General features: G+C 42.4%; 1 protein-coding gene across 1 annotated transcript in view; it reads left to right on the top strand.

The window, feature by feature from the left end:
• Positions 1–12,092, top strand: part of LOC138261624 (zinc finger protein 665-like) — a 211,254-nt gene extending 199,162 nt beyond the window's left edge. Inside the window, exon 9 of the mRNA XM_069210749.1 lies at positions 8,263–12,092. Coding sequence (XP_069066850.1) covers positions 8,263–10,403 — 2,141 coding nt within the window. The 3' untranslated portion in view covers positions 10,404–12,092. The remainder of the gene's footprint in view (positions 1–8,262) is intronic.
• The last annotated feature ends 3,822 nt before the right edge of the window (positions 12,093–15,914 follow it).

The following is a 15,914-nucleotide window of genomic DNA, read 5'->3' as shown; positions in this document are numbered from 1 at the left end:
TGATAATAATCATCATTTGTGGTCAAAGAGTTTGTCCACAGGGGCTTGGGAAATAATGAGGCACAGGAAGTCTAAGAATAGCAAGTCAGATTTTAATTCTGTTACACCATTTATGGTTGCTGAAGCTGCCCATAGCTGTGTCAACATGGCTGATGACAGATAGTGGGCTATGTGTAACCTGATTTTGCCGGGAATTTTCAGAGAGGTTTTGGCGAAGCACACTAAGGCTCTAGGGAAACATTTTTTGATGATCCCTTCTCAGGATGTTGATCTGGCTGAGTGTGTGTTGAAACCGGCTTGGAATGTTGCTAAATGAGTTCCTTCTAGTTTGTTGTTGGATCGAGTCAGTCCTGATGTTTCTCCTGAGTGAGGCTGCTACGCACAGAATTTCGTTCCTGGTTAAATATAGTAATGGTGGTTTTCTGCATGAGAATCAGACCATGCGTACTGACAGTAGATCGAGACCCTATTAATTGCTGTTTTGCAAGTTTTACTATTATGCAATTTCTGGGCTTGAGATGTGTCTCGAGGCTTTACCTTGTGTGCTTGTCTTTGACTCCTGCTTTCTGGTTCTATAGACTCTGGTGTCTTGGACGTTGAAGACTGGAATCAGTTTCCATAGCACACTGGCTTTATTTCAGCAGTTAATTAAAGCAAGGGTTACCTTTTAACCTTGGCTTCCTTTTGATGTTTCTGTGCTCGGGATTAACACATAACGCCCCATTTACTAGGCCCTCAGCCTTGCTACACAGATCCTCAACCTGGGTTTAGCCTATGTGATAAGTCACTCGTTGCAGCCCTTCAGAGGACCAAACAGACTCCTATCCAGCCCTTAAGAAGCCCTTTTTGTCCCTTAAATCATACTAGTTTTTTTTTCACAGGACCGCTTGCAATAATCTTACAATTTAATAGCAATATTAATATACATTCTCCACTGCATGCAACTTGCAGGTCATATGTTCAGATTTTAAGAAGCTGAGTTGGTTCATACATTTGGTGCAGAGGTCTTGTAACTTGTATGTCACAAGTTTCTATTGTGGCAAATAGTTCAGTGGGTTCCAGACCTGCTTCCAATAAATAGGTATGACCTTTGAGACATTTCTTTCAATACTTTCAGGAGTTAAGAAAACTTTGGATATTGATAAAACTGACATATCGCTCAGTTTCAGTCTATATACTGATTTGGCCACAGCATCTTCTTATCCTTGCTCATATCTGTATCACAAAGGACCACATTTCATCTTTCCAGTCCTACAACTCCCTGACCTTTTAAACCCAGGACCATCGCTGTATGTTACGACATTGAGGTCCACTACCTCAACCTACCCCTATATTAGAGGCAGTACTTTGACCACCATTAGATGAAAGGATATGTGTGTGTATATATATATGTTCAATGGCATGTGTAGCTGCAGATACACATGCTGTGCACATCCCGCCATCTGGTGTTGGGCTCAGAGTGTTACAAGTTGTTTTTCTTCGAAGAAGTCTTTTCGAGTCACGAGACCGAGGGACTCCTCCCATTTCGACTCCATTGCGCATGGGCGTCGACTCCATCTTAGATTGTTTTTTTTCCGCCATCGGGTTCGGACGTGTTCCTTTTCGCTCCGTGTTTCGGGTCGGAAAGTTAGTTAGAATCTCGGAAAAAACGTCGGTATTGTTTGCGTTCGGTATCGGGTTAGTTTCAACAGATCGACACCGAATTAAGAAGAGCTCCGGTGGCCCTTCGGGGTTTTTTCGATCCCCGTCGGGGCCTGGTCGGCCCGGCCACATGTCTCTTCAATGGAACGGACCCCATTCCGCTTCTGTCCAAAATGCCATAACAAGTATCCATATACAGATCAACATCTGGTCTGTAACTTGTGTTTGTCACCAGAACACAAGGAGGATACTTGTGAGGCCTGTCGAGCGTTTCGGTCCAGGAAGACACTCAGGGACCGAAGAGCAAGAAGACTGCAAATGGCATCGGCGCCGACAGGACAAGGGCGTTTCGAGGAGGAGGAAGAAACATTCTCCACCCAGGATTCGGACTCTGAGGAGATCGATCTCGAGGAAACGCCGAAAACCGTGAGTAAGACGTCGAAACAAAGTACTCACGAGTAGACCGCTAAAGCCCAGGGGACGCCACCGCCAACAGGCCATGGCTTAACCCGGAAAATAGGTGACCGTTCATCGGCACCGAAAAAGGGCGAGCTGGCGTCGAAGTCATCCGACTCCGGTCGAGATACCGGCACACAGCAATCTCGGGCCCGAGATAGTGGCTCAGAGAAGATTCGGCACCGAGAAAGCGGCACCGAACCGGGTCGGCACCGAGAGAGCACGACGCCGAAAGTAAAGAAGGTTTCCTCAGAGCCGAAAAAAGCAGCCGAAAAGGTTTCGGTACCGAAACAACCGGCCTCGGAACCGAAAACAAGTTCCTACACTGAGGAACAAGGACTGTCCACACAAATGAAGACACATAGATTTGGACAGGAATTATAGACAATAGAGCCAGATCACACACAAAGACGGCTCTTTATTCAAAAAGATACAGGGAAGATCAGCACTCTTCCTCCAATCAAAATGAAACGCAAGCTTGCCTTCCAAGACAAGGATAAACAGCCACACGCAAAGGTGGCTAAACAAGTAACACCGCCACCATCCCCACATCACTCTCCGCAACCATCACCGGTAGCCACTCCACCAATGATGCAATCCCCAACTCATACAGGAATGAGTCAAGATGACCCTGACGCATGGGACCTTTATGACGCACCGGTGTCAGATAATAGTCCGGAATGCTATCCAGCTAGACCATCGCCACCAGAGGATAGTACAGGCTACGCACAGGTGGTGTCAAGAGCAGCGGCATTTCATAATGTCAGCCTTCATTCAGAGCCCATTGAAGACGACTTTCTTTTTAATACACTGTCGTCCACACACAGCCAATATCAGAGTCTTCCTGTGCTACCCGGAATGCTAAAACACTCCAAACAAGTGTTTGAGGAGCCTGTTAAAGGGAGAGCCATTACTCCAAGAGTAGATAAAAAATATAAACCGCCACCAACAGACCCACTGTACATTACACAACAGCTAACACCAGACTCTGTTGTAGTGGGAGCAGCGCGCAAAAGAGCCAACTCTCATACTTCAGGAGATGCACCACCTCCAGATAAAGAAAGTCGAAAAATTTGATGCTGCAGGCAAAAGGGTGGCGGCACAGGCAGCAAACCAGTGGCGTATTGCAAATTCGCAAGCTTTGTTAGCCAGATATGATAGGGCCCATTGGGATGAGATGCAACACTTTATTGAACATTTACCCAAGGAGTTCCAAAAAAGAGCGCAGCAAGTAGTAGAAGAAGGACAGAGTATCTCCAATAACCAGATACGGTCAGCAATGGATGCTGCAGACACAGCTGCTAGAACAGTCAACACAGCAGTAACAATAAGGAGACATGCATGGCTGCGTACATCAGGATTTAAACCAGAGATACAGCAAGCTGTGCTGAATATGCCATTCAACGGACAGCAGTTGTTTGGGCCGGAGGTGGACACTGCGATCGAAAAACTTAAGAAAGACACTGACACGGCCAAAGCCATGGGCGCACTCTACTCCCCACAGAGCAGAGGCACATTTCGAAAGACACAATTTCGAGGGGGGTTTCGAGGGCAAACCACAGAAGCCACAACCTCACAAACAAAGCCCACTTACCAGAGCCAGTATCAGCGGGGAGGTTTTCGGGGACAATATAGACACCTGTGGGGAGGAGACTAACCAAGTTTTACAAACATTGGGAGGAAATAACAACAGACACTTGGGTCTTAGCAATTATCCAGCATGGTTATTGCATAGAATTTCTCAAATTCCCTCCAAACGTCCCACCGAAAACACACAATATGTCGAAACAACATATAGATCTTCTAGGACTAGAAGTTCAGGCATTGCTACACAAAGAAGCAATAGAATTAGTACCAAAACAACAAATAAACACAGGAGTTTACTCCCGGTACTTTCTAATACCCAAAAAAGACAAGAGTCTGAGACCTATACTAGATCTCAGAACATTAAATACCTACATCAAATCATATCACTTTCACATGGTTACATTACAAGACGTAATCCCACTGCTCAAACAACAAGACTACATGACAACACTAGACCTAAAGGATGCATATTTCCATATACCAATACATCCTTCACACAGAAAGTACCTAAGGTTTGTATTCCAAGGGATACATTACCAATTCAAAGTGTTGCCATTCGGAATAACAACTGCACCAAGAGTTTTTACAAAATGCCTAGCAGTAGTAGCTGCACATATCAGAAGGCAGCATATACATGTGTTCCCGTACCTAGACGATTGGTTAATCAAAACCAACACGCTAAGACGGTGTTCACAACACACAAAATATGTCATAGAAATCCTCCACAAACTAGGTTTCTCAATCAACTACACAAAGTCACACCTTCTGCCGTGTCAAACACAGCAATACTTAGGAGCGACAATCAACACAGCAAAAGGGATTGCCACTCCAAGTCCACAAAGAGTTCACGCATTTCACAATGTAATACAGACCATGTATCCAAAACAAAAGATACAAGTCAAACTGGTGATGAAACTACTAGGCATGATGTCTTCATGCATAGCCATTGTCCCAAACGCAAGGTTGCACATGCGGCCCTTACAACAGTGCCTAGCATCACAATGGTCACAAGCACAGGGTCAGCTTCTAGATCTGGTGTTGATAGACCGCCAAACATACATCTCGCTTCTATGGTGGAACAGTATAAATTTAAACCAAGGGCGGCCTTTCCAAGACCCAGTGCCACAATACATAATAACAACAGATGCTTCCATGATAGGGTGGGGAGCACACCTCAATCAACACAGCATCCAAGGACAATGGGACATACAGCAAAAACAGTTTCACATAAATCACTTAGAACTGTTAGCGGTATTTCTAGCGCTGAAAGCATTTCAACCCATAATAAGCCACAAACACATTCTTGTCAAAACAGACAACATGACAACAATGTATTACCTAAACAAACAGGGAGGGACACACTCGACACAGTTGTGTCTCCTAACACAGAAAATATGGCATTGGGCGATTCACAACCACATTCGCCTAATAGCACAATTTATTCCAGGAATTCAGAACCAGTTAGCAGACAATCTCTCTCTGGATCACCAACAGATCCACGAATGGGAGATTCACCCCCAAATACTAAACACTTACTTCCAAATTTGGGGAACACTACAAATAGATCTATTTGCAACAAAGGAAAACTCAAAATGCTAAAACTTCGCATCCAGGTACCCACAAGATCAGTCTCAGGGCAATGCGTTATGGATGAGCTGGTCAGGGATATTTGCTTACGCTTTTCCCCCTCTCCCACTCCTTCCATATCTAGTAAACAAATTGAGTCAAAACAAACTCAAACTCATACTAATAGCACCAACATGGGCAAGACAACCTTGGTAGACAACACTACTAGACCTCTCAGTAGTACCTCATGTCAAACTACCAAACAGACCAGATCTGTTAACACAACACAAACAACAGATCAGACATCCAAATCCGGCATCGCTGAATCTAGCAATTTGGCTCCTGAAATCCTAGAATTCGGACACTTAGACCTCACACAAGAATGTATGGAGGTCATAAGACAAGCTAGGAAACCTACCACTAGACACTGCTAAGCAAATAAGTGGAAAAGATTTGTTTATTACTGCCATAATAATCAAATTCAACCCTTACACGCATCTGCCAAAGATATAGTAGGATACTTACTACAATTGCAAAAGTCAAAGCTAGCTTTCTCTTCAATAAAGATACATCTTACCGCAATTTCAGCTTACCTGTAAATTACGCACTCAACTTCATTATTTAGGATACCAGTCATAAAAGCATTTATGGAAGGCCTAAAGAGGATTATACCACCAAGAACACCACCAGTTCCTTCATGGAACCTCAACATTGTCTTAACACGACTCATGGGTCCACCTTTTGAGCCCATGCACTCTTGTGAAATGCTATACTTAACATGGAAAGTTGCATTTTTGATTGCCATCACATCTCTAAGAAGAGTGAGTGAAATTCAAGCATTTACCATACAAGAACCATTTATTCAAATACACAAGCATAAAGTAGTTCTACGGACAAATCCAAAAATTTTACCAAAAGTAATCTCACCGTTCCACTTGAATCAAACGGTAGAATTACCAGTGTTCTTCCCACAGCCAGATTCTGTAGCTAAAAGAGCACTGCATACATTAGACATCAAAAGAGCGCTAATGTACTACATTGACAGAACAAAACTAATTCAAAAAACAAAACAACTATTTATTGCTTTCCAAAAACCTCATACAGGGAATCCAATTTCTAAACAAGGCATTGCTAGATGGATAGTTAAGTGTATTCAAACCTGCTATCTTAAAGCAAAGAGAGAGCTGCCTATTACACCAAAGGCACACTCAACCAGAAAGAAAGGTGCTACCATGGCCTTTCTAGGAAATATTCCAATGAACGAAATATGTAAGGCAGCAACATGGTCTACGCCTCATACATTTACCAAACACTACTGTGTAGATGTGTTAACTGCACAACAGGCCACAGTAGGTCAAGCTGTACTACGAACATTATTTCAAACAACTTCAACTCCTACAGGCTAAACCACCGCTTTTGGGGAGATAACTGCTTACTAGTCTATGCACAGCATGTGTATCTGCAGCTACACATGCCATCGAACGGAAAATGTCACTTACCCAGTGTACATCTGTTCGTGGCATTAGTCGCTGCAGATTCACATGCGCCCACCCGCCTCCCCGGGAGCCTGTAGCCGTTTAGAAGTTGATCTTGAACATTTGTAAATTTGTAAATATATTACTTTAAACTTCATTATGTACATACGTATTCACTCCATTGCATGGGCACTATTACTAGCATACACAACTCCTACCTCACCCTCTGCGGGGAAAACAATCTAAGATGGAGTCGACGCCCATGCGCAATGGAGTCGAAATGGGAGGAGTCCCTCGGTCTCGTGACTCGAAAAGACTTCTTCGAAGAAAAACAACTTGTAACACTCCGAGCCCAACACCAGATGGCGGGATGTACACAGCATGTGAATCTGCAGCGACTAATGCCACAAACAGATGTACACTGGGTAAGTGACATTTTCCATATATATATATATATATTGTGTCATTTGCCAAAATTTCTCCACCACCACATCAACCCTACTTCTGTAGCCACAAGAACACTGGACTTTAAGCTAAACTGAGTGAAATGTAATTAACTAAGTAACTTTCAATTAACTTTAATGTTAATTCTAAAATTAAGTTACATTAAATTAAATAACATTTAATTTACCATTTCTTGCTGCTAAAACTAATCCAGTTGTAAACCTTAAATTAAATTAAATTTACTTACGTTGACTTATACTAAATAGTTGAACTTAACGTAATTGTAATACCAACCGTAGCTGTAATAGGTGTCCTTTACCTCTTAAACTTACCCTAAGGCAACCGTAACCCATCTTAATGTACTTTGCAGTAAATAATAAGCAACATAATGTAACCTTAATGTAAACCCTAACTTTCATTTAAACCTTAGCCCCACCCCACTGCTGACCCCAGCCTTGAATTAAGTTACTTTACATTACATTGAATAAAATAGCTTAATCTAACCTTTGAACTTACCTTCTTGAAAGTAGTGACAATCTTAGTTGTAGCAGTTGCCATGTAGCACTACCAGTTTACTGCCACCTCCCTGTAGTGAATTTGAAATGATAGTGTTGCGCCTGGGTCACTCATTATTAAAACTTGTTGGTAAGCATGTTAGGTTAATGAAATTGTCACTTAAGCTCCTTCATCCAAAAGGGACCCGCTAAGAAGTTGCACACTGCTTCGACTGGTAGAAATCTGTAAGTACCCCAGGATGTATGTCCTAGCAACCCCCATTCATACCAAATCACCCTTCCAGGGCATTTCTACATTTACTCTGTGTTCCCTAGCTATATTGAAAAGTCTAAATTGAGTGAACTTAACGGGTTTTTCCATGCCTGCAAGTAATAATGGCATTGTTCATCTTTCAGAAAAACACTTTCGAAAATTATGCAGTCTTACTTATAAAAACTGGATGATTGGTGAAAGCATCTCACTATGCTTATAGGTTTCACTGAATAAATATATATGCACATCCTGGATTATGTAAACTCTGTATCCCAGTCATATTGGAAAAGTTTAATTTCAAACCTCTTTTTCCTTTTCTTCACAGCCGTTCCAGTAGTCAACAGTGAGGAGCTGGTGCGTCTTGTGAAGCAGGAGCCAGAAGAAGCTGTTCTGGAAAATAGAAATGAGGACATTTTGCAGTTTCTAGTTACAGCAGGGTTTGACTGCAAACCAGAAACAGGACAGTTGCAGGCCCAGCAGAAGCTGCCCGAAAATCTCTGTTTAGGTGAAAACAGTTTGGTTCAACTGCAGAGTTCAAAGGAGCACTGGGAGAACCTAGCCTTGGGTAGATTGTGCAGTTGCCCCCATTGCACCCTGTCCTTCAGTAGCGATAAAACTTTGAAACCACCAATGAAAAAGCGGCGAGGTAGGAAGAAAGGTCAAAGTGTAAAGAACGAAGACACTTTAGACCCAACATATCACCCAAACAGATACCACCAAATCCTCATGGGGGTTAAACCACATGCTTGTAGCAAATGTGGGAAGCGGTTTAACCAGAAAGGCAATCTTCATGTGCATCAAAAAATTCATACGGGGGAGAAACCATTTGCATGTGGCGAGTGTGGAAAACGTTTTAGCCAGAAAATCAACCTGACAACACATCAGAGGTCTCACCTTGGCTTGAAACCCTTCACCTGCACAGAATGTGGAAAGCATTTTACCTGTGAGCAGTCTGTAAGAATGCACCAGAAGATCCACACTGGTGAAAAGTCATTTTTCTGCAGTCAGTGTGGAAAAGGATTTATCCAGAAAGGTAATCTTAGCACTCACCTGAGAGTTCATACAGGAGAGAGGCCACATGTGTGCACACTGTGTGGCAAAGGATTTACCCAGAAGGGAACCCTTGTCACCCATTTAAAGTCCCACACCAGACAGAGGTCATTTGCATGCAGAATATGCGAGCTACGGTTTGATGAGAAAGATAAACTTGTTGAACACAACAAGATTCATGGAAATGGGTTCCCTTTTTCATGCCATTTGTGTGGGAGGCAATTTAGTCTCAAGGGCAACCTTAAGAAACACCTTAGCATCCATGCTAGACATGGCTCTTATCCTTTTCCAGAAATGGATGGTGACAGTAAGAAAATATTACAACTTATTGTAGCAGGAGCATTGCTATATAAACCTGTAAAAGAAGAGGCAGTTGATGGCAGAATCAGGTTAGGTGAACCTAATCAGGGGGATAACTATTTACTTCAACTTGCAAGGTTTGCTCAACACCAGGCCAGCCCCATTCTGGGGAGTCCCTGCACCTGTCTTGAATGTGAGACATTTCTGAAGAGCGAGCATCCCCAGAAACCACAGCATGTGATTCGACGTGGAAGACCTCGTACCCAAATTAAATTTGAGAATGTCTTCGATCCTATGTTTCCTTCTGCACAGTACCGCCGAATTCTCAAAGGTGAAAAACCCTATGAATGTGATCAGTGTGGTAAAAGATTTAACCAGAAAGGCAATCTTACTGTCCACCAGAAGACACACCTACCAGAAAAGCCTTTCAAATGCAGCAAGTGCAGTCGAGGATTCTGCCAGAAGATCTCCCTTATCACACATGAAAGGACACACTTGGGTTTGAAACCATATGGCTGCACGGAATGTGGAAAGCATTTTACGTGTGAACAGTCTGTAAGAATGCACTACAAAATCCACACAGGTGAAAAGTCATATTTTTGCCCCCAGTGTGGAAAGGGTTTCATACAGAAAGGCAACCTCCTAACACATCAGAGGATTCACACTGGGGAAAAGCCATACAGATGCACATTATGTGGGAAAAGTTTTGCCCAAAATGGAACACTCAAGGCACATCACAGATCCCACGCCCGGGGGCGGTCTTTTTCCTGTGGAGTATGCGACAAAATATTTGCGGACCAGGCAAAGCTTAAAGTGCACAGTCAGATCCATGGGACAGATGTGCTATTCAACTGCCATCGTTGTGGGCGAAAGTTCAGTCAGAAAGGCAACCTTAAGACACACCTGAAAATTCACTCGGGAGAGAAGCCTCACAAATGTTCGCAGTGTTGGAGGAGCTTTCGTCAGAGGCAGCACCTTCTCAAACACCAGCTTTGTCACAGAGGTGGCAAAAAAATAATATTTCGTGGCCGAAAGCCAGCAAGCACCAAAGACTCAAACACAACATGTGAAAATGTTGCTGTCACGGGCAGTCAGAGGCATGAGATGACTGCTTGACAAACTTCAATGTCTGTAATCTTACAGCTAAACAGTGGTTTATAGCTATTCTTCTTCCTAAACACAAGCTTTTCATCTAGCAGTTGAAAGGTGCAAACTATCTTCAGAATCAAAGTTGAGAAACAAAGGTGTATTGTGTCTGGTGCTAGACAGTGGAGTTGCATACACCACCTCTACATCCAACCAAAGAGAGTGAAATACCTGTAGCATCACTGATGCATCATGAGTCTTTCGGTATCTCTTTATCTTCTGCAGCAGCCTCATGTGGAGTAAAGGATCAAGTGGTAGGTTCAAGTGTTGACCAGTTGAAGGAAGAAATTAAGAATATCTGCATAGTCATAAACAATTAAATATATGATAGACGGCATTTGTAAAGGTCTGATGCAAATATGTCCTCTCTAGGCCCTTCAAACCAGCATTGTCGTAATCAAACTGATGTTAGAGACAGAAGAAGCAGTGTGACAAAAGAAGTAGTCACTTTCAAACTTTTTTTGTTTTTTTTTGCCTGTGTGACTTGTTCCACCCAGTTATTTATAGTCTGGGGTGTGGGTCTATCAGCATGTGATGCAAATTTAAAGACAGTCCCTCTCTCTCTCCTCCTAAATGCTATAGCAGAGCTGCAACAACAATGGACTCAATAGAAACTGTGGAAGCAAAATAACCCTCACAGTAGCGTTTGTCATGAGAGTAAATGTGCAGCTAGTGAATATCAGCAGTACGTATCTGCTACAATACCTGAGGATAGGTGGTAAATGGAAGGACTCCATTATGTGCAAATTTCCAGGACGGTCTATGCCCTACTGACCTTCTCAGCACAGTCGTGGAGAAGTGGGTCGTTCGATGTTATGGAAAGCAATCACGAAGACCAGTTTATCATTTGCAATGTAATACTGAAAGGGTCTAAGTGAAAATGAGTCACACATTCAGATGTCCCTCTACAATGCAGCAGCAATCACTGACATCCTGCGGGAGTAATCAGGCCCAGTAGCTCATCTATACTATGCATAGAAGGACCAGGAATCTTGAGTAATTTAAGTTAATTTGGTGAGTTGACAGGTGTAGGCAAGAAAAATTATGGGCTAAGCTTCTGCAAACATATAGTTCAGTGTCATATAACTGCGTATAATTTAGAAACAACACACCTCAGAAGCACAGCTGTGTTGGCAGGGTTTGCTCACAGGTATGGTTTATTTGCGGGGAAAAGTTCCTAACCCAGATATTTATCTGGTCATAATTAATCGATATATTATTGAACCTTGCGAAAGGGAGCTCCTCATGGGTGTAATACCTACTTGGAAACAAGAGAATAGCACCTGGCAAAATACCATGAAAATCGGGAGTGTGTAAACATCTTTTTTTCCAACTATCTAACTGCAGTAGTTAGTACAAATTACTATGGAAACAAAGCAGTACACAATAAGTGACTCCATTGCCTTCCACAAATCTACCACATTTAGACTCAGAAACCACAAAAAGTTGTCAAATGAATATCTGAAAGAAATAATTGTTTGTAAGCCAATATCTCAAGAATCAACAAACATCCTCATGGTTTTCAACATTCAGAGGTCAGAAAATCAGGTCTCAGACTGAGATTTCGTTTTTCTTTCAATTTAATTCAATTTCAATTTATTTTATTATCATGTTATGGCACTCCTAAGAGGTCCACATTTATACAGATACAAGATCATTAAAAAAAACAGGAACAAAATTCCACCAAAAATGATACTTATGTTCTTAAAAGGGCAAAATAGATAAACACATACAACAATAGTTCCTTATTTAATATAAATAATTCAGAATATCTGCAAAAATGATTGGAAGAACTTAAAAATCCTGTAACAAAATTTTTCATTATGGGGGGTATAACATAAATCTAGCGCTTCTCTGTAAGATCTAGTATTAAGCTGTAAGAAAAGGGGTTTCAACCAAAATTTCCTTGGACCGGCGAGAGCCGGACAGACAAATAAGACCTGAGTAAGAGATTGTACCCCTCCTTGACACAGATCACAAACACTAGTAGAGCCATCCCACCGTGAGATCTTTCAATGGCAATCTATTTAGTCTAAGCAGGATACACAATCCCCTCACCCCATGGTTTAAATTCCAGGTCAGATAGGGTTGCACTCTTTTCATAGTTATCGAGGTAGTTAACTTCTCTAGACCTCTTCTTTTACGACACACCTCCATATCCATCAAAAAACCCTCGGACCAAGATGCTTCCTTCAGACTTTTTTTTAATGGTACATAAGGACTTGAAGGACAAAGCCCCGGGTCTAGCTCTAGGAGTTGAATAGCTTTGATATAGTTTCTAAAGAAAACAGATTTTTCCCTCAGATTGTTGACGATTTCACCATAGGCCAGGTTTCTCACTGTACAATCCTCACTATGCATGAGGTTGTGTGCCCTTCCTATCACTGCCACAAGGCCTTGCACAAAGATGTTCTTAATGCCAAATTCAAGGCATAATGCAGCCCCAGAGACTGCATGGCTACCGGAGACCATGCGTCTCAGGATGCAGGATTCTGTCTTGTCCAAAAAGCCCCATTTGGATATGTCAATGCACTCTATCGCATATAAAATCTTAACCTGATAGGCTGATAGTAAGTGGGAAAAATGGCGCTTACCATTCGTCTTATAAAAGGCCGACAGGCCTTGGGCTAGTGAGAGGGCATTATTGGTATTATGTCGTATATGATCAGAATCTTTTATTGAGGCCGAAAAGATCTTGCCTAAAAAACGGTATGATACTTGCTGTTCCAGCTTATGTTGACCCATTACCCAGGTGAACACAACTTTTCTTCTAAGGATCTTCCCATAGAAGCAAACCACCTGCGACTTAGCTGTATTAATTTTCAGGTAGTGCTTCTCTGAATAGATGTTCAATGCAGCCAGGCGATGGTTTAGGCCTTTTGGGGTAAGGTCATACACTACTATATCATCCGCATACATCAAGCAGACAATAGGCTAAACCCCCCCCCCCCCCCCCCCCACCCACCCCACAGGGGCATCGTCGGTGGACTTCCTGAGACTTATGGGTAGATCATGGATATAAAGGGAGAAAAGCAATGGGGCCAGTAAGCAGCCTTGTTTTAAGCCGTTTTTTGTCAATACCTTGGAAGATAATCCCTCTTCTCCGCCCATTAGGATTTTACACCAGGTTGATGAGTGTAGGGCAATTACCAATTGCAGAAGGCCAGATGGAACCCCTAGATCTTGAGTTTTTTTCACATTATACCCCTATCCACTCTGTCAAATGCTGTGGAATAATCAATAAATGCTGCATACACTTTGCCTCCCCTAGTCTGGACATACTTATCAATTATGGTTTGCATGATCAAGATATTGTCTAAGGTGTTGTGAACTTTTCTAAAGCCTGCCTGTTCCACTGGTAAGATACCATTTTCCTCCACCCAGTAAGTCAGTTGTAGGAGGATACTTTTTGCAAATATCTTTCCAGTAGCGTCTAGTAAGGCAATTTGTCTGTAATTTGACGGGATTGATCTATCCCCCTTTTTGTATATAGGAATTATTATACTACCCGTCCATGATTCTGGGATAATACTGCGGGCATAGCAGAGGCCAATAACTGGTTGGAGCAGTTTTGCCCAGAGCACAGGCTCCCTTTCAATTAGGGTCATTGGGATCTCTTCAGGGCCCATGGCACCTGAAGAACGCATTGATGTTATGATCCCTTCTAGTTCTGTCACTGTTGGTGCCCCTGTATTACCCCTTTTTCCACCTCTATTTAGTACTCTCTCCTTTCTCCCCGTGTTAGCACCCTGATTTTCAGCGTACAGTTCTTGAATATACAATTTCCAGACTTCCTCTGTTATTGGGGCGGCCGCTAAGGATTTACGATTACCGCACCCCTCCGATATAATAGCCCAGAATAGTCTGGGGTTTCTCTTTACGGCCGCCTCCCTCACTGCCACCCAATTCTGGTCCTCCTTTTTTTTCCGAATTGTCAATTTTAGCCTTGATCTTCTCTTTAATTTTGTTATTTCCCTGCTCATCTCCTTAGACCTGTGTCTTCTCTTTAATTTTGTTATTTCCCTGCTCATCTCCTTAGACCTGTGCTCCAGTTGTCGACGTATTAACTTATTTATTGCTCTGTTCAAGTTCAAAATAGGAAGCTGTACGTTATCCACTCTTGTTGTATTATGCTCTGGCTGTTTATGTGAAGTGATATGCCTTATTAAATTAGAGAATTGTACTAAAGCATCTTTCCCCCACACCTCCAGATTACCCGCAATGTTGTCCAACAATGGGTTTATCTATAGCATTTTGCCTATCGACCAAGACATTCTCTGTTTTTTTCCATTAGCACTTTACGCGATTTGCAGACCACAAATCTGTTGCCCCTAGCTTCATGCATAGAAAGAGCCTTAGGATTTTGTGGTCACTATATAGAGTGTCTAATACCCCCATGTCCCCAACTTTTTGAGACAGATTATACGAAGCACAGATGTAGTCTATTATGGACTTATTCTTACATGATTTATGGATAGGGGCTGCGGGTGAGTCCATACTGTAGCACCCATTAAGGATGATACAGCCGCAAGCCCTTAGGCCTTTCAACAAGGATATGCCTCTTTTATCTGTCCTAATTCTAGGAGGGAACTTAATAGCAGGGATATTAAGCAATTTCTCTCTGTCCAGGTTACTAAAGGCGTAAAGTGTAGTGTTAGACACCTTTCAATTTAGGTCCCCCTTAACCATTAAGTTTACGGGGTTTCTTATAGCACCAATTTGTTCAAAGAGTTGTTGTAGTATAGCATCCCATTCTTTTTCAGGTGGGATATACACGTTTACAATGGTTAGGGGAATTTTCTCACCCTTTTCCCCTCTAAGTTGTACTTGTACTATTTGGCAAGAGTTTGTAGAGACGGGGAGACAGACATATTCCCAATTATATCTGTTACTTGAAAGCACGGCGATATCCCCTTTAGCATGCCCTTTCTTTTAAGGGAGTGCTTTTTTGCTTAAAACCGTGTAACCCGGACAGATGAACTCATTTTGGCACCAAGTTTCTTGAATACAAATCAAGTCAAACATCATGGAACACAAGACTTGTAATTTAAACTGATCCTTCCCTAGTCCTGCAATATTCCAGGAGGCCAGGGTATGACCAGAGCTAGTAACAGGGCTGAATCAACATCTCCCTCGGCTTAGGTCTATTCAGTACCCTCCGGTAGCCAATTCCAGTTTTCTTGAGTATCCCCGTAACCCTGTGGTTCACAGGGATCACATCTATTCCCCTGCGTTGTAGCTGGGCACAATTAGCCAATATTAATTTCACAGTAGTTTTGGGGAAAAAAAAAACCTTTGCCTGACTTCTACCTTTACTATGGTCAGGAAAGACCCTCACAATATCGGTACTTTCAATTAAATTGAGCTCATCTATTTTCAAGAAACATGAAAACAAAAATGATCGATTTAGGCATACATTTGGGTCAAATATGGCCAGGAATTCCAGATAATCAGGCAAGTCGGTCTGCCCATCAGGGGCTT

The sequence above is a fragment of the Pleurodeles waltl genome, chromosome 10 (genome assembly GCF_031143425.1).
Source record: "Pleurodeles waltl isolate 20211129_DDA chromosome 10, aPleWal1.hap1.20221129, whole genome shotgun sequence".
NCBI classification, from domain to species: domain Eukaryota; kingdom Metazoa; phylum Chordata; class Amphibia; order Caudata; family Salamandridae; genus Pleurodeles; species Pleurodeles waltl.
This window is presented reverse-complemented; position numbering and strand designations above follow the sequence as displayed.